Source organism: Lachnellula hyalina (assembly GCF_007821495.1).
Source record: "Lachnellula hyalina strain CBS 185.66 chromosome Unknown contig00085, whole genome shotgun sequence".
NCBI classification, from domain to species: domain Eukaryota; kingdom Fungi; phylum Ascomycota; class Leotiomycetes; order Helotiales; family Lachnaceae; genus Lachnellula; species Lachnellula hyalina.
Window position 1 is genome coordinate 111,115 of NW_022157199.1, and position 18,754 is coordinate 129,868.

Here is an 18,754-nt window from a genome sequence, read left to right on the forward strand (position 1 = left end):
GAGGATCCCCAGGAACAAGGCTGCCAAGGTTCTATAGCATTTGTCAGTACCTATTAAATGCCGGCGCTTTCGAAGCTTCCAAAGGCCTTCGATCGCTAAGTTATAGGAGGAGTAAGGTAGGTATATAGAGTGAAGGTAGGTAATTGTGAATTCAGTAGAGACGAGAGACAGTAGAGAGAGTAGGTGAGGTTGTAAGGTACTTTCATGCGAACTCGCGAACTATATACCACCATATACGCGTTTTCTTTTCTGCTTCTGCCTCTTGCAGCAGTAACAGGTGATATATAATACGACGCATTCCTGCCCTGATTTTATGATTTATGATTTATGATGTATTTATTCCATCTTCACATTTCTAATTCGAATTGCAATGCCACTGTTCCTATGTACGCTAGGCCGAAACAAGTTTAACGCTACAGTCAACCTGAGAACAGATTTTCAAGGCCTGAACTGAAGTACCAAGGTACCTAAAGCTAAAAATGATCTGAGCTGATCGTATCTGGGCTGGGGAATCGCATCGTCTTCTTCCTGCTTGGGCATGATTACTTCCTTTCACGCTGCGCTCTCTACACTAACTTAACTGTCTGTCAATCTGCCCATTCCACTCCACTCCACCCCGCTCCACCCCATAGCGCTGCGTTTCCTCCCTTTTTTCGCGAGACGAGAACATTCGAGGTATTAAGCGACACCCTACCAGACGCTGTACCGTACCGACTGATACTGCCTAGGTACAAAAGTACTCTATACTGTTCTTCCAGTTCTGCTGCAGTATCGACTGTCCTGTATAGATCTGGAGGCTTGCCTCGAGTTCTTTTTCTTTCCGCGGCGCGCGGGCTACGTTCGCCGCCGGCTTCATTTTATTTCCGTGTTCTGCCCAGTCGTGTCATTTTTGCTGCGGGCCTAAAATCAGATCAACTACCCTTACTCTACCTACCTACCCTACGTACTCTAAATATCGCCAAAGGCAACCTCGACAGCCATATTGACAGACACATCACTACCAACACCTGTCTCGTCCGGACTCACATGGCGCAGAGAGACTCTCCTCATCTTTCCTCGCATTCAAACCTTCAGAACGGGTCAGCCCCGTCCTCGCCCTCCATGTCGAATGCACAGCAGGCCGGCTCCTACCCGTCACCCTCCCTCTCGAATCCGAATCCCAATTACCAATATCCTCCTCCCAACAACCAACAGTCCGAACCATATCGCGCATCGCCAACGGGCAGTAACATCTCCGGCAGCAATATGTCCCTACCTAGTATGCGAACCCTCGATCCAGCCCAGGCGCCCATGAATCCCGCCATGAACCAGCCCTACTATGGGGGTCAATTGCCACATCCCTCTCATTATGCCAGCGTAACCTCCGACCCTAACCAGATGCGCTATGCGCTCCCTGCCACCGATGCCCGTGTGATGAGCGGCGGTCGTCATAAAAAGGTGCGTCGGCGCAATCGTGATGGGAAATTCGGATTTGCTGACATTCGGTCGCGTAGGAGATCAAGCGGCGGACCAAGACTGGTTGCCTGACGTGCAGGAAACGTCGCATCAAGGTCAGTACATCGCGTTCCAATTCTGGTGATTTCTTCGATTTGATGGATGTAAGACGAGGAGGGACGACGTTCTTCGCGATCTTTCGTTTATTTGAAGCAAGCGAATCTACCTAAGAGTAGGCGAGAGGCCATGTGAGCTCCAGAAGAGCGCAGAGCCGAAAGCGAGCCAGCGACTTTATCGATCGCAAACAATTAGAAGTTCTACTCGGACATCTGCATATTACTCTGTCTTTACCCTCGGAGTCGAGCAAAGATCACTCATTTATTGTGCGCATTGCTAATATCTTCCACCACCAGTGTGACGAGCAGCATCCAGCGTGTCGCAACTGTCAAAAATCCAAGCGGGACTGCCTGGGCTACGATCCCATATTCAAGCAACAACCAGGGCCTCCAAATATCCAGCCAGCGCCAAGCTCTGCCCCCTCCCAAGCAGGCTCGGCCGCAACTGCGAACCCGTACGGCAATCAGTCGCAGATTCTCGGTGGCTACGGTGCTCCCGTCAGCATGGCCTACGATCCCGCCCTCTCTGCCGGAGTCAGTTCTCCTGGCTCGGCAGTGGACAGTACGACTACGCCTCCGCCATTGATCCAGCTTTGGAGGCTGCTACCCCTTCCACTGCTGCTAGCAATATATTTCAACCCACCACATCAGGTATGCCAACTTTCCGCGATGATTTAAAGCGAGCATTGCAGAGCGCAAGCCCCTTCCCTGTTACATCCGATACACCCCACCTTAGAGGTGGCGCGTCCTCCTTCTCCCCTTCAAGCTCGTTCTTTGAAAACACAGCCGCTTACACGACTTTTCCAGCAAAACGCTCCATCGAACAACTTCTTACCCTCGGTGCCCCTCCCATTCCTGGTCTGCGCGGCGGTGACTTCTCCCAAGGCTCGCCCCTGCTCGAAGAAGCCAAGCACCTCTACTATAGTATTTATGCCCCTGGTCTCGAAGGTTTCCTCGAATCCAAATGGTTCCCTTCTGAGAATGGTGTGAAGAGGTTGACCACTGATCGGGCGGTGCTGGATAAATTCGGCCTTCTGCTCGCCCACTTCGCCAAGACAAGTCATACAGCCGATCCAAAGCAGATTGCCGTTACCTCCAGTGTTGAGGCTAGACTCGTCTGGGGGCTTGCAACAATGGTTCAACAAGCTGCTACCGCCGAAGGTGCTGCTAATGGTATTAAAAGCGAGACCAAGGGACCAGTCGTTCCACCAACTGATGATGCCACCGAAGCTGCCAATCGCTTGACGGTGTTTGAGAATCTGTTGACAGGCAGAGTTGCAACCAGTAACAGACTTACAGCCCCCGTCCAGGGAAGCACTGATCATCATCGACTAAGAGAGTTGGAGTTCTGGTACACGCTCGGCAACTTCGTCTGCCTCCGTGATGATGACCCAAGTGAGGCTAAGGCTATTGACGACACTACTGGTGCTCTGAGAAATCTTCTTGATGGTAGAGAGAACCGGGATGTTCTCTACTCCATTGCCATTGTCCGTGCTCTTGGTCACCGTGTGTCCGAGTACACTGACAGTGATGCACCACTTCACTTCGATGAGTCCGACAACAAGTCGAAGTTAGCCGTTGCCAAAAAATTTATCAACGACGAAGGTACAGGTGGAGGAACTACAAACGTCATTCGACGATTGTGTGAACTTGCTACCCGCTCCTGGACTGCGGTCCCAACCCCTGCTGCACCTCCAGCAGCTGCACCAGTTCCGGTGACAAAATCCGATTAATCGCCTTCAGTCAGCTACTCAAGGGGCATTTTGCGGTATTTTAGACGAATCATCAAAAATGCCCCTTTCTTGCTTGCGCGCTTGGTATAACAACACAAAAACGTCAATAACGGAGACTAGACCTCCGATTCTCTTTCTGACCTCAAAATGACATCTCAATTGTTCCTGGTCTCCTTCAATGGTGTTTATGGGGTCTTTTTAACGGCGTTCTTGCATTGTACTCATCTATCTCAACTACCTGTCTTGCTGCATTGAAAAGGGGAAATTGGGTCATACTTCTTTTACTGCTCGATTTACAGATGTGTTGTCATCAGAGGCACACAATCCATAAACACGCATGCAGTGAGAAGAATATTTTTCCTTGCAGGCGAACTACAAGATGTAACCTTATGGATCAGGAAAGACAAAATCTGGCGGTTTGCTTTTTTTATTTTTTCTGCGTATCTGCGTATAGAATGATGAAAATTGGGTGGGAAAGGGAAAATGGCAGTTGCGAGAACAACCTAGCCAGGGAGCTACATCTAGACTTCTGATCATTAGGAATGAATAGCTGGATGGTAGATGGTGCGTGTTTCCTTGTGTAGGATTAGATGACCACGAGAACAAAAGGCTTGTAATACGCATCGCTATTTTGCTAACTTTCACTTCCAATTGTAACGCGCTTGACTCCAAGCCGCCTGACCTGAGTAATAACACACAAGACTTCTAGTTTTCAAGCGACAACAACCTCTCCTTCGCTATTCCTCTAATCCGCAAGTAGTTTCACGACGAAAGACAGAACGTCCTCCCCTTGCTTCAAACTTTCTTTCCCCCTGTTCACTAATCACTTCCCAGTAACGTTCCAGTGTTTCATGACACCACTTGGGCTCGTAGTAGATCACCATCCTAGATGCAGGAACCCGTGGGGTGGGGAAAGGACCGAGGTGCTGCCCAAGATACAGGGATAGAGTCGGCTTCAGCCGAGAGATCTCTGGCAGGAACATGGAAATAGTACCAAGGTCAAGATACTGGGGCTCGAAAAAATTATCTGTTTGTTACGGAGCACTAGCACTAGCACTAGCCTGTCTAGCTGGACATAGGGAACATGATATGGCAGTAAAATCATTTGTTTATTGCTCGCCATCTATTCATGAAATCGGTCTACGGAGGTATGTTCTTTTGGTCTCTTAGCAAGCGCAAGAATACCCAAAGGAGCGTCTATCCATCATCATCGTCATCATCATCACACCGCTTCATTTCATTTCATTTCATGTCCTTCTGCTCTGCCACCGGACTCATCAACTTTCCCTTCTCCACTGCGCTCCTCACATTATTAATGCACCAGATCTCCATCTTCGTCTGCGTCTCCACTGTCCAGGTTCCCATATGTGGTACCAACATCACATTCTGATTCGCAATCAAGCCGGGGTGAACTCTCGGTTCCTCCTCAAAAACGTCGAGACCACAGGACCAGACTTTGCCACTGTCGAGGGCGCGCACGAGTGCTTCTTCGTCCATTACGGCACCTCGGGCTGTATTGACGATAACAACGCCCTGTTTCATGATCTCGAATTCTTTGGTCGAGATTATGTGGCGGGTTTGTTTCTATCTTTCGTTAACCTTCATATCCCTATCTACCTTTCACGGCCAACAATTTAGAGATATGACTTACATTCAGAGGTAGATTAAGAGACAGCACGTCACTCGTCTTCAACAACTCCTCAAAGCTAACATACTTGGCGCCACCACTCAGCTCCTCGGATAATGGCGAGCGGTTGTAGTACTGGGTTGTCATGCCAAAGGCCGCGGCTTTCTTCATTAGATTTCTGCCGATGCCGCCCATGCCTAGAATTCCAAGGACTTTTCCTTGGGGATCGTGGCCTAGAGGTGGAGGTGGGGAGCCTTTCCAGTGGCCATTGCGGAGAGCCATCATTGCTTTGGTGAACTGTTAGCTAGTGTCATGGTCGTTCTTGGTGGGTTGGGGGAGAATACAGGTATTGAATCCACGTAGTGCTCCGAGTATGAGGAACATGTTCACATCTGCTGTAGCATCGTCGACGGCTGTTGGCACATTGCTGACTCGGATGCCCTTCGCGGTGCAGGCGTGAACGTCGATTTGGTCGTATCCAGCTCCTGCATTTATCTGTCAACCAAGTCCAAATCCACACCCTTGGACCCCTCCTCCTGAACTAGGCATCTTATAGTAGGGCAAAGTACCATTGTGAGCAATAAACTTCAAGCTCTCCGGCAACGCTGCTACCAGCTCCTCGTCCACCAGCCCGGTAATCGCAACGCTCTGGAATGTCCGGTACGCAACCACCACCTTGTCAAAGACGCCTTTCTTACACTCTGCAATAAACTCTTCTCGTGAACGCGCTTTGGGTTCAATAAGCTCGCCGATTGAGGATAGGGTAGCCCATTCTTTCTTTGCGCTGTTCATAGGTTAGCATAGAAGTGAATGAGAAGGGCTGGCTTGAGGCGGAGGGGGCTTTGGGATTGGGAATACATACTGGTCGATTTCTCCCAATTGGAGAATTTGTGGTTTGCTCATCGTGGATGTTTTTCACGTTTCGTTGGGAAGTACTTGGTAAGTAAACAAAAAGGATGTGTTGAAGTGGGGGTGGGTTGGCTTTCATGGAGGGGTTGAAAATGCCCCTCACTCGTTATTATTCGTTAGGCTGTAAATAAGCTAAGCTTCTAGAACGCAAAACCATGTGCTGTGGTCAAGGAAAGGCAGAGGGCAAGGGAGGGGAGAGGGAAAGGGAAAAGGAAGAGGAAAGGCAGGTACAAAGTGAAGGTTACAGTATAAAGGTAAGGAAGGGGCGATATCGGACCGTCAGTCCCCGAGTTGCTCAATTGCACCTCTGGTGGTCGGCATAGTCAAGTATATAAAATCACTGGATCAAGTATTCCAACTATGGATGAAGGAGGCTGTTGAGTCCGAAACATGATGTTATATAGCTACCTTATGCTTCTACTATCTATCACCTTCTCCCTTACGCTTAAGCTTGGAGTAAATGAAATCTTGCCATCTTCTTTCCTAGAAGTGTAACTCTTACCAACTTTTACCAACACACTTTTTTATCTAGACCGGCTTCATTGACTCTTCCCAGAGCTATTGCTCACCTCTACGAATTGCCTCCATTGCCTCCAGGCTTCACCACCCTCAACTGCCCATCTTGCTCTTCGAACTCCTTCTTTCCATCTCCCCCCACCAGGACCTCTCTCAGTGATGACCTTCCCATCATCGCCATGCCCTAAATCACTCGTATCCGCCTCACACACCCCCGAAACAACAAATAACGCCGCCGTATTCATCAAAACGAAATCGAGAATTGGATCATCCCGTGGTAGTTCATTCTGGAGCAGCTTCGTCAAGATCTCTGCGTTTTCGTGGGGTTCTTTGCCAGGAGAGACATTTTTCAAAGCATGCGATGGTAATCCAAAATCCGCAGGTGAAATAGTGAAGCTTTCGACATCAACATCACTTGCCGAGGGCTTTTCATGAGTCGAGCGATTTACCAGTCTCCAGCAGTAGGTTTTACCTGCACAACTGATTTCATCGAGGTCCTCTTCGCCGCAAACAATCAAGGCCTTAGTTGATCCAATCATCTTCAAGGCTTCCGCAAACACAGGTCCGATGTCTCTTCGAGCTACCCCTAGAAGTCGAGCTTCGATGCTCCCTTCAATTGGGTTGGCTAATGGCCCAAGTAAATTAAATATAGTTCTCCATCCAAGTTCTTTCCGGATTGGAGCAACGTATCTCATGCCTGGATGAAACACTGGGGCAAAAAGAAATGAGTAGTTGCTCTTCTCGTAGATACTAGGGAGTGTCTCTGGAGTGATGGCCATCAGATTTGGAGCTGTAGGTTGAGTAGCATTGAGCAGATCTGCTGAACCTGATTTAGAGGTTGAGGCTTTGTTGCCATGCTTGCTCAGAAGTAGAAGAGATGATGCCAGAATCGATGAAGTTGTGGAGATATTGAAGGTGTTATGCGAGTCGCCTCCAGTTCCAACAATATCACACTATAATGCTTCTCAGTATATATATGATACAATGGATATAATCAAACTCACAAGTCCCCCTCTGTAATCACCTTCTGGCCGACCTCGAGCTTTCACAACACTTTCCAGTCTCTTCCTGTCTATTTGAGTGGCAGCTTGTCGCATTGCCTCGGCGCATTTCGCAATAACATCTGCTCTTCGATCCCAGCCAGTGAAATGCAAGCATGTGAGAAGGGCACCTGTCTGAACTGGAGATAGTTGATCTGTGAATATGTGGGATATGGCCAGAGCAATTTCCTCTGCCGTGACATTATTATCACCTGGTGAAGGCCATAGTCTTCGGAGTAATGGGGTTATGGAGATAATTTGAGGAGCACTTGGCTCAACTCCAGAAGCCATATTTATCGTTGATCAATTTATCCCAACAATTGAACTCAAAGAAAATGCTGGGGGGTCGTAGGCAGGTGATCTCTATATGGTATCTTACAGATTAAGGCATGTCGGATTAATGATACCTGAGATTTTTAAGGCCTCACAATTTGGTAGCGCTAGTCTACATTAGAACTTTTTGATATACAATTTGGATCCGTGAACATCTCAGCAGCTTTTTAGGAGAGCAATTCGGCAGGTACGCGTTTTCACCCACCAATCAAACCCCGTTTGGTCCTTTCTAATTGAATCTCCAGGATGCTCCCAAGAACATCCCCACCATCAAGGGCAATTGCCTCAATTTTAAGATGTAAACGACCCTTAAAGATTCGACGTCAATATGCTACGGCTACAGCTACAGCAATCACGCCCGCTGCCTCCCATGAGCGAATGACAAGGGGAGAAGCTCCCATAGCACGATATCCACCAACTCAACCGCCCTCCTATAAGCCTCCCGAGTTCAGAAAGTCACAGCTGCTCCGACAGTATGCGTCACTCCTCCGTTCGACCCCCCTGATGCTCCTCTTCCAACACAACAATCTTAAGTCCAACGAGTGGAGCGCGATACGGCGCGAACTTTCCCTCGCTCTGCGAAAAGTGGATGAAGCTAGAGTGGCTGCTGGTTTTCCAGCAGAGCAATTAGAAGAAGGGATAAAAATGCAGATCATCCAAACCGGCATCTTCTCCTCAGCTTTGAAAATTGTCGAATTCTACAAGCCAGAAACTTCACCCTCAACGCTGGACCCTACAGATCCATCTGCGCCTTCCTCTGCTACAAATCCGGTCTTCAAGTCAGACGGATCGGATTTGACGCATACACTGTCCAAAGCCGCCCACGATGCTACGGCAAAGAAATCCCATACCCTGGCCCCATTACTGTCGGGACCATTGGCGGTTTTGACTTTCCCCACTGTCTCGCCATTTCATCTGAAAGCTGCCCTATCCATACTCTCACCCAGCCCTCCACAGTTTCCTGCCCCGACAAGGAGGGCAAACCCTGGGTGGCATGACCCGCCTGTACAAAGCGGGATGCAGAAGCTATTGCTGCTGGGCGCCCGTGTGGAGGGCAAGGTCTTTGATGTAGATGGGACGAAATGGGTTGGGGGTATTGATGGTGGATTAGAGGGCTTACGAGCACAGCTGGTGGCCATGTTGCAGAGTGTTGGGGCCGGTGTGACGAACACACTGGAGAGTGCTGGGAAGAGCTTGTACTTTACAGTTGAAGGACGACGTATTATGTTGGAAGATGAGGAGAAAGCTTCTGAAGAGAAATCATAAAGCAGGCTTTGTGGCCTTGTATTCTATATGTAGATTTAAAGACTTGTGTATATCAGCAAAACCAGATCATACGCTCATTGCTTTATCGTCATCCAGAGGGGTGTCTCAGTCCCTTAACTCCAACTTGGAATTCATCCCAACAATACATCTAACCAAATCCCAATCCCCATTATTACCAACCCAATCGCAAACCACAATTCCAGTACTTCCATCTCCTACCTTCCTACCTTCCCCCCCATCCGGGCCCCCTATCTCAGAAGGCTCATTATGCCTCCTACATAGGAAATCAGTGATACTTGGGTTTACCTTGGCCGCAATTTTATCCGGCCAGCAATTTGCTCTCCAGAAATTCGAAGCACTCAAAAAGTTGATAAAGAACGGCTGCTTGGCCGCCTCCGCAGCAGCAGCATTCGCACCACCTGGTAACGAACAAACACCTTGAGCAGCTTTCTTAAGATGGTCTGTGGAGAAGTTGATTTTCTTCTCGATGTTCATACTCTCGGCGACCTCGTAAAAATCTTGCACGCGGATCTCACCACTTGAGCAAGTCCCGTCGGCGCAGTTGTCAGGCCAAGATTCGCCGTCGATAGCCCAGCCAGCACCGCCATTCTCGCCTTTTAGGGAATCGTCAAGGCAAAACCGCCGCAGGAGAACAACTTTGCTTCGAGTTTCTCCTAGAATTGGGATACGGTTCTCGGTAAACCAACGATTTGGATCATTGGCATAGTGGTCCTTCAATATCTTACTAAGTTGTTGGTCTGTAGACCTCCCAACTCCTTCGCGCTTAAGAGATATGATGATTGTCTCGGTCGGATTGTCATTTAAAAAGGCGAACACAGTATTGATTAGGTCGCGGAAGTACTTGGTGCCCGTCAGGGAGACTGGGAACGCGCTATGGACGAGGATGAGGCCGTCTTTGGAGGAGTCGTCGGGGCTTTCGGGCTGGACTCTGATATCGAGAAAGCGCACCCCGTTATTGAGCTGGTCTTTTACGCTGACTGCTTGGCAACGGACAGAGGGGAGGGCTTTATGATGCGTTGGTGAGTTGTGTGTACCGGGAATACTGAGTGCTGAAAGGGGCGTTTCGTTCATATGTTTGCTCATCCATGATTCTAGATTCGCGGAAGAGTAAAGCGCGAGATGGGAGGATTGTGGGAGGTATACACCAGTGAATTCGAACAGCGGGTTGGGAGAGAGTGGTGTAAGAACTGTCGAGCGCTGGGAGGGAGTCGGGGTGTCTATTCTGTATCTCTGTCCCTCGACCTCGAAGGTCAATCGTAAGACATCCTTGGCATTCGGTTGGATATCGGTGGGTTTGGATTCGAAGGGGCCAATTGGTACAGACACATTATGGTTGCTAAAACTCTCGGACTTGGCAGCAAGCTGGTGTGAAGATGGACTTGTGATATTGCTCATAAGACCACTTAGAGTGCGAGTGACGAGACCCCCACCCTTGTTAGGGGACGATTGAGCCGCTTCAAAGCGCTCGAGGAGCTTTAATTCAAAGGAATTGAAGGTAAGATTGCGGATGACCAAAGGGGGAGCGGTCATTCTACCGGTCGGTCGGGTTACTTCAAGATTTGCAAATTGATGCCATTCAGGAGCTTCGCGTATTTTTGAAAGCTCTCTGGTTGGACCTGTCCTGTGGCTTGGCGCGGGGTACAGTCTGTAGCGGGGTACACCCCGTAGGTATATATATAAATCTAAGAGTTGTCCTTACTTTACTTTACATCCTTATTCATCCCTTACACACACCTTGGTGAGCTAAATGACGCCAGGTGTTCTGGTTCTCGGGGTTGCTTGTACATTCCATATCGTATAATAGCCTGGCATGGAAGTACCATGAATGTTCTGTTTCCTTACGTATGTTTTCGCAACAGAGACATGCACGTGAATCTTGAATCGCATTTCTAGTCCTTGTCGAGTACAAGCGCGGGTTTCTATTATAATTTGGGGTTTTAAAGATTAGCAGGATGGATGTTTCTCCTTCCATGTTCTACCTGTTTTCCGACTCGTTGATCTAGTGTTTTTGCGGGAAACCCAGCAACAACCGCCCTTCAAGATTGAGACTAGATCTTGTAACTTTCTTGTTTTTTACTTGATATCGACCTAATCATCACATATCGCAAGCACCTTCTGCTTTACCTGCACGGCAACTCATTAGTTATGCTAGACTTGGCCAACAAGACTAGAGTAGTAGGGCTCTCGACCTTATGTGTATGGAATGTGTGAAGAAATATCAGCGAATCGGCGATCGATTATATCTCTTTATATAATTTAAGACTATCTACTGTAACTGTAACTATGCTTATGCTTTCTTTCCTGTAGGGTCAGCGATGATCGACAGACTATCTCGCAGTTTGCTAGAACTTATTTCTAATTAAAATCCTTCATACATCTTATTTTCCCCGGGCTTATGAAAATTTAAAAGATTTGTCACGAGGCATATACCATCGTGTACTAATTCTCTATTCAGCTGCTCTTTACTACTTTAACACATAACTTTAAGGTGGTTTGTCAACGCACAATATAATTTCGACATCAACGTAAGACAGAGAAGAGTTTTGCTGCCCTAAATTATACCCATTTCTCTTGTTTTAAGACTTCAATGTACGACTAGTAATAGTTGTTAGGATAACCGAATTAGGGACATCTCTTACCTTTACGCTCAACCAATACGTAAACATTCCGCACTGTTAAATAGTTGTCCAGAAATACTATAACGTGTCCAAGTAGGCTAAAGTTGAATAATAAATTATTTACTACCTACTACTATAATAATTAAACGAGACTCTCTGTTAAGACATATCGGTGCATCAAATTGATTTTCAAGAAAAGTCTTTTTTCATTAAACTTAAAACTTTTCAATAGTTATAACATGAATTTCTATAGGAATATTTCCTATCTATTCCAGATTCTTATTAGTGTACTAAGGCTTTGACTCACTTTTCAACTACCCGAAGTTGGATCTCCAAGTTTAGTAGGGTTTTATTTGAGGGTTATATATTATATTAACTTTATAATCAAAATAACCAGGAGAATAAAGCTGATTGGCGCAGCGGAAGCGCGCGAGGCTCATAACCTTGAGGTCATTAGATCGAGACTAATATCAGCTAAATCTCTATTTTTTTTTGTAAATGTTATAGTTAAATTAATATATTAATATGGTTATTTCCCACCACGCGAGAAGCCGGTCACCAACTACTAGATAGAAGCGAAAGTATACGCAAACTTTTCTTCTACTATTTTAAATACTCTCTACTTTATTTTTACACCTTTATTAAACTCTACATACCAGTTTTTTTTGCCCAACAGACAGTATACGGCGTATACGGGTCACACTACTGCGAACACTTGAAAGGCTAATGCTATCAACGAGAGGTTTGTTCGGGAATTTTATGGCAAAGACAAGACGGATAGCATATATAATTATCTACTATTAATAGAAAAAGTTTTATCCTTCTGGATCGCAGGACACTGTTCCTCGTCAGGCTAGGAGAATGCCCCAGCCGTGGTAGCTGATAGTCTATAACGTACTTTTGATTACTATCTTGATATTGAGCCGATATTTTGCAGAGCCGGAACTGGTTGCAGCTTGGCTTAGCTGCCGATGTTCCTAAGAATTGTGACTATTTGAAATGAACCTATGAAACTCTAGGACCAGCACTCCCTCATAACCATATCAACCCATGCCCACTCCGTGAAGTGCTCATCCATAATCTTTCCGACCCAGAAATTCCAGTCATCATACCAACGCCCACAAGCAAACATAGCCTTCGAGTATTCCCAATAACTTGGGTACCACCCTGACGTCTCCCAGTCCACGACAACCACTTCCAGACTGCCCTCAACATCCCTATTATTTTCTCCATCTTCCACAGCCATCTTACTGATCATTATGTTTTTCCGCTGAATATCACCGTGCGTGAATACAGGAGGATGGCCTTGAAGAACATAGGGGAAAGCTCTCTTGTAGAAAGCTGCTTTGTGTTCCGATAGTTCGTGAGAAATGAATTTTTTAACGATTGCTTCATTTAGCTCGGTTTCAGACGTAAAGGGTCCATTGATCTGTAGCTTAGAATTGCCCATCCAGAATATCCCATCCTCTAAAGGCCTATTCCCGATACTGCAAAATCCACCTGGTGAAGGTAAACTGCGCAAGTTGTTCAAAATTACTTTGAGTTTATTGGTGATAATTTCTTTCTGCGATTGGCTTAACGCAGGCCATAGGGTCAGAAGGTTATCACCAGATATTCTCTCCATCACGATGTACTTTACACTATCTTCTTCGAAGAGAGCATAGATCTTTGGCACAGGAATCGAATTTTCATAGAGATATACCATGTTTTCTCCTTCAAATAGATCGATTGCGCCGCCGTACTTCACAATAAAATGCTCACCAACAACCACCACTTTGCGGCTGGACTGGTTAACCAAGACATTATTTGAGCTTTCGATTTGGTCTCGCGTAGGTATAGAGCAAGGGAGTTCTCTAGGGTCGGCATAGTAAGGTAAGGAGATTGAAGACATTCCCGCAGCAGTTGGTTTTCTGGGGTTTGCAAACTCGAGGCAGAACTAAATTTGATGTGAGCCGCGAACACTGCTAACGTTGTGGAGGTTATTCGTGGGTCACGTGATGGACGGAACATCGGAGTAGCTTAGTCAAGCTTGAGGTTATCTCTTCGCAGCACCCGTACAGTATAACTTAACAAAATCAAGTCTTCACCTTGAATCGAAAATACCCTGCCTTCGACATGGACCTTAAAAATGAAGGACGCGTTTCTCGCTCTTGAGATATTTGAGGCGCGCGGCTGAGCGGTGGGCGCTTACTAGTAGCTTTATGCAAACGTTAGGCACGTCGAGTGGTTTCCTTTCATGTACCAACAACCCTAACTTGGGTACCGATAGGCAGTCTCACCGATTGATAAATATCGTAATGTTGAAGGCGGGTGGGCAGTTGTGGCTCGAAGAGGATTTGAATGTGGGTCAGGCCCCTAGCCCTTCGACCCTACGCGCGCTCCTACAGTGAACTATACCTGCGCATACACGTTTGTTTCATTTCTCTATGTTCTTACTTGAGGATCTAAAATTATTGCAGATTTTATAGAGTCCCTTTCATAGCTTGTTTCATAAATTTCGCCGCCTGTGGAGCTGGTCGCTGAAGTGAGTGGTTCCCCCTTCTGTTCGAAATGCCAAATTTAGAATATGGGCGAGACGCTGGAGACAACATGTCACTGTGACAGTTGGTGTTTGGAGATGTTCACTATTTTATTTTGCTATAGAGTACCTATGTATATATTATGTGCATGGCTACGTGCAACCTGATAAAACATCATCATAAACAAACAACTACAAATCGTTATCATTTCCATTGGCCAAAAGGCCCGAGGACTCCCACAGTTTTGTTCCCGGTGGAAAGAAGTTCATTGGAAAAGTCTCGCATGCAAACTATGGTCGTATTCGTACGATTTGCGATGCCATCCCTCCGTCCAAAAAGCAGTTCAATGGCGGAAAGAGATTATTCCCGAAAGAGCCCCTTCGCCGATGCCAGGAATGGACGCACGAGGCTGTTCAAGCATTAACTGCTGCCGGTGTCCTTGTCGCGTGATGGAGTGGTGTACTTTTAGGGAGTGCCTTCATTGATGTTTTCTTTTGTCTAGATTTTCTATAGTAGTTTTATAATTTGAAGTTACTCATATAGTATAGCTTTAAATGTAATAAAACAATTGCAATGAGTTAGCTATTTAAATTAAGTCACTATTATTTATTTATTATTTATTTATTCCATTAACGTCCTATGTGAGTCTAAGACTATGTAGGACGGCGCTAGCCTAATGCTAGCGCGGGCTAGTGATACAGTCAAGAGATATGTCAATATGTTTCCGGTTGGAATCTGTGGGACTAAGCCCAATGCGGACTAGGTCCATAAAGCAAAAACGCCATAATAATAAAAATCCCCCAGGGCCCCAAAAACGCATAACTAACTAACAAATGAAAAGTGAATCAAGGAGTGGCAGAAAGCGAAGGCGGTCAGCTAGCATAGCCGTTTCTTATGCTGCAATCGCGCTCTTATGCATTCTGAGTCAAAATTGGGAAAAATCGATGGATTTAGTCGGTGGAAGTAGGCGGTGAGACTTCTAAGCCGTATACCGTAGTATATGCTTAGTCATCATCGAATTCTGCCCGTTCAAGCCGCCATTTGCGGGTACTAATACCCGTTTCACCCAAGAAGGTCAGTAGATGCTGGCGTCCGATTTTCGTCTCAAAGAGGGAGCGTAGGCTAAGCCTAAATGGGACACTGTCTTTCAGTCTTTTGCGTTCTTCACTGTATTCGGGGCATCGTAGTATAAGATGCTATGGTGATTCAGGCTTGTGACTGCATATGCAGTGATTGGTGGGTGTTTTATTGAATCGTTTTAGGTACGTCCCAAAGTAGCCGTGTTGTAGCTTAAGCTGGAAAAAGGCGCTAGCAGTGGATCTAGCCGTTTTGGGAAGCTGTATTCAAGAGTGAATTCGTGGGTTGAAAAAGTCGAAGTAGTGGCCTTTGCTGCTAGCTAGAGCATTCGCCCACGCATGCCATCGGATTTGGTTGATTTTTATGCCTATATAGGCATAGCTTGTATGGGCAGCCAGGGCGGTCTGGGTGGTCGGAAGTGATTTGGACCCCAATTTGGCTAGTTTGTCCGCCTCTTCATTTCCATTGATGTCTTGGTGTCCGGGGACCCACTATATTGCTAGCGTGGATCCGTTTTAGGCTATTTTGGTGGCGGCTGCAATAGCGCGTAACTAGTAAATTTGGCCCGGATTATCGGAAGGCCGCGCTAGCCTATAAATGGCTGCTTGGTTGTCTGCGTATATCCGAATATCCCTATTTAGGCCTAGTCTTATTGCATCTTTAAATGCTAGGGCAATGCCTTCTAGCTCTCTATTATAGATAATTTGGTGCAGACCTATATTTCGGGCTAGTTATATAAAAGGGCGGCTAGCGCATTTATAGCCTGCTAGGCCTACTCTGATTCTAGTGCTTTTAGGCATTTGCAACCTGTCTAAGTAGTATAACACCTGATTTAGTGGCTATATCTGCATTTAGCGGCGGTGTGCTATAGCAGTTTCCTCTTTTAGCAATTTAGCGATTTATGTGTCCTAGGGGATAGAGCGGTCCTATGGGGCAAAGTGGAAGTGGTATATAGGTTTAATTTTGCTGCTAAGTAGGAGTATAATAGTCCTAGTAATTATCTGAAGTCCGTATCCTAAATAGCTGGATTTAGCAATTTAGCGATTTACTAGGTAGTCTAGACTTAGCTTAGCTAGCTAAAAAGCGTATTTGTAGGTGGCTGTATCTAGTTATATTATAGGTAGTAGGAGGCTAGCTTTAACTTCTATAGCCTGAATTAGACTAGTCTGAAAAGTGCCTAGGATTTTGCATAGTGCTAAATTCTAGAGGTCCTATAGGTAGTCTTTTATATATACTTAGCCTTGCCACTAAATTAGTAATATATAGTTAGATATGCTAGTAATATAAGCTAGGTATAGCTATCTAAAAGCGGTAGGACTAAGCCCTTATTTGCTATTAGCTAGCCTAGATATACGTCTAAATATAGACTTAGCCTTAGTAGTGCAGATAGTAATATGCTCCTTAAATTATAATAGAGCATTAAAGTAAATACCAAGCCACTTAACTATCTGCTTTAGGGGAACTATAGTCCTATCTAGGAGTATAAGGGATACTAGCTTAGCGCGTTTGCCTGTGCTAAAGTGAATTAGTTTAGACTTTTTTAGGTTAAATTAGATTACGTTTTTACTAGCTAGCTAAAATAGCTCTTTAGCTACTAGCTATAGTATCTTAACGTTTTTATAAGAGCTAGTTAATATAAAAGAGAGAGTAATATTATTTATATAAGAGATAAATTTAACTGCATATAACCTAAATAGGCCCTATATATAGATTAGAAAAAGGATAGGCGAAATTAGACTTCCTTATAGGATTCCGGTCTAAATAGGCTAGTTTTTATCTGATTATCCATTAAATAGAAGCTTAAGTGACTGCCTGCTTATAAAGGATAAGACCTACTTAATAACTAAATTAGGAAAGGCTAAATCCTTAAGAATTATAAGTAGCTAGTTCTTAGACACGTGGTTATATGCCCCTTTTATATCTAGTAGAAGCGTACTAGTAATTTTATTTTATAGCTGATTTATATAGATATAATCCGCTAGCATAGCGCCTGCGTCTATAGCTAACTTTTTAAGTTAGCTACTAATTTAGCTAGGATATAATAGATTTAGTATAGTTTTAGCTAAGTAAGCTAGTTACTTAGCTAGGATCCTTTTGCTAACTTTTCCTAGGTAATTTAGGAGTGAAATAGGTTAATAGGTGCTAGGCTGCTTATAGTCTAGTTTATTATTTTTATGCAGTATAGCGCAATTCGCTTAGCGCTAGCACTTTAGATAATAGCTAGTGTTTACTAGTGTCTTAAAAAGGAGTGAAATCTAGGAAGGGCATACTAAAAATGTATAGGTAATAATAGTCTAGGTAATATAGTCTAGGCTAGGGCTAGTGGATTTGATTTTACTAGAACAGGCTTATTTTACTTCGTCTAATGCTAGCTTTAGCTATTACCACTAGTCTAAGGCGGTATATAATATCTAATTCAGGCTAGCTATTTTAGGAGGTAGAGGGAAAAGCGTCTAGTAGAAGAGGTTGCATTTAGTAGTAAATATGGTTACAAATTGGGTGGCAGAAAGCTTTAGATTTAGGACTAGTTCTAACCGCCTTAACTTCGTATAGGCTAGGGCTTTAAAAATTAATTTAGAATCCTCTTTTTCTAAAAACTAGTTCTAGTGATCCTTTTTTGCTGTTTTAATAGCCTAAAAGTATATATTATAGGCGCTAGTATAGCGCTTATTTAATTAGCTGGAAAATGCTTACTTAGAGGCCTCTCTAGCCTAATTTATATTATATTAAAGTAATTTTAGTAAATTGTTCTACTAAGGCTTAGCATATAGCGCTAACTAGATTTAGGGTATAGTATTATATATAGCATATAAAATGGCGCTAGTATAACGTTCTGCTATATTATCTAGATAGTCTAAGGTTGCTTTATAGCTGCGTTTTGCATTAATTTGTTCTAAGCTTTTTAAGCTTAAATTAGAGCTTAAAATGTAGCTATAGGCCTATAGCTTATTTTAGAGCGGTAATAGCTAGCAGAAAAGTTTTTCCCTAAATTTGGTCTAATCTGCCTATTTTATATTAAAACGGGTGGTTTATAGATCTGCTAGTCCTATTTAGGAACTATTAATAGTAAATATAATCCTAAAATAGTCTAAGCCTATATTATCTACTATAGCCTAGTCCTAAATATAATTAGCTATAGATTAATACGCTAGCGTAAGGTTAATATTTATTAGCCTCTATATATAAGGGCGGTGGAAGGTGCTAATACTAGGGGTATTTAAGAGGGCTAAATTATAATAGTTAATCTAGTCTGCTAGCGTATTGCCTTCTTTATTATTGCCTTATATAGGAGGTCCCACTATAGGTTATAGGCATTAAAGTCCCTATAAAAGACTAAATTAAGAGGCGGTAAGAGCTGCTATAGGCATTAGGCTAGCATATAGGTATCTAAATTAGGTAATTAGTACTTTTTATTATAAATATTATAAATCTTAATTATATAATCTTAATTTATAATATCTAGGGCTTAGAAGTCTAAATTATTTAGCGAATCTAAGGCTAGAATAACCCTAAGGCAGTATGACCTAGTAATATAAGCTATTATG

At 44.6% G+C, this 18,754-nt stretch overlaps 7 protein-coding genes and 1 non-coding gene across 8 annotated transcripts; 3 read left to right on the forward strand and 5 right to left on the reverse strand.

The window, feature by feature from the left end:
• Positions 1-1,026: 1,026 nt before the first annotated feature.
• LHYA1_G004596 (putative transcriptional regulatory protein) lies at positions 1,027-3,283 on the forward strand (the record flags this gene model as incomplete). Its single annotated transcript, XM_031149554.1, has 4 exons — positions 1,027-1,437; positions 1,494-1,598; positions 1,848-2,112; positions 2,202-3,283. The coding sequence occupies 4 exons, from the start codon at positions 1,027-1,029 to the stop codon at positions 3,281-3,283; spliced, it is 1,863 nt and encodes a 620-aa protein (XP_031004601.1).
• Positions 3,284-4,525: 1,242 nt separating this feature from the next.
• Positions 4,526-5,813, reverse strand: LHYA1_G004597 (putative 2-hydroxyacid dehydrogenase; the record flags this gene model as incomplete). Its single annotated transcript, XM_031149555.1, has 5 exons — positions 4,526-4,867; positions 4,935-5,197; positions 5,255-5,395; positions 5,480-5,694; positions 5,773-5,813. 5 exons carry the CDS (start codon positions 5,811-5,813, stop codon positions 4,526-4,528), a joined length of 1,002 nt encoding a protein of 333 aa, XP_031004602.1.
• Positions 5,814-6,358: 545 nt separating this feature from the next.
• On the reverse strand, positions 6,359-7,666 carry trp4_0 (Anthranilate phosphoribosyltransferase; the record flags this gene model as incomplete). The annotated part of the gene is made up of 2 exons (XM_031149556.1): positions 6,359-7,288; positions 7,340-7,666. 2 exons carry the CDS (start codon positions 7,664-7,666, stop codon positions 6,359-6,361), a joined length of 1,257 nt encoding a protein of 418 aa, XP_031004595.1.
• Positions 7,667-7,954: 288 nt separating this feature from the next.
• Positions 7,955-8,974, forward strand: MRPL11 (54S ribosomal protein, mitochondrial; the record flags this gene model as incomplete). Its single annotated transcript, XM_031149557.1, has 1 exon — positions 7,955-8,974. One exon carries the CDS (start codon positions 7,955-7,957, stop codon positions 8,972-8,974), a length of 1,020 nt encoding a protein of 339 aa, XP_031004596.1.
• Positions 8,975-9,079: 105 nt separating this feature from the next.
• PLC_1 (1-phosphatidylinositol phosphodiesterase) lies at positions 9,080-10,787 on the reverse strand (the record flags this gene model as incomplete). The annotated part of the gene is made up of 2 exons (XM_031149558.1): positions 9,080-10,611; positions 10,730-10,787. The coding sequence occupies 2 exons, from the start codon at positions 10,785-10,787 to the stop codon at positions 9,080-9,082; spliced, it is 1,590 nt and encodes a 529-aa protein (XP_031004576.1).
• Positions 10,788-12,018: 1,231 nt separating this feature from the next.
• On the forward strand, positions 12,019-12,090 carry LHYA1_G004601. The gene has a single exon. It is a non-coding gene; the product is annotated as a tRNA-Met (tRNA).
• Positions 12,091-12,628: 538 nt separating this feature from the next.
• On the reverse strand, positions 12,629-13,504 carry LHYA1_G004602 (uncharacterized protein; the record flags this gene model as incomplete). The annotated part of the gene is made up of 1 exon (XM_031149559.1): positions 12,629-13,504. The coding sequence occupies one exon, from the start codon at positions 13,502-13,504 to the stop codon at positions 12,629-12,631; it is 876 nt and encodes a 291-aa protein (XP_031004574.1).
• A 1,971-nt stretch (positions 13,505-15,475) lies between these two features.
• LHYA1_G004603 (uncharacterized protein) lies at positions 15,476-16,009 on the reverse strand (the record flags this gene model as incomplete). The annotated part of the gene is made up of 2 exons (XM_031149560.1): positions 15,476-15,700; positions 15,986-16,009. The coding sequence occupies 2 exons, from the start codon at positions 16,007-16,009 to the stop codon at positions 15,476-15,478; spliced, it is 249 nt and encodes an 82-aa protein (XP_031004575.1).
• Positions 16,010-18,754: the final 2,745 nt, after the last annotated feature.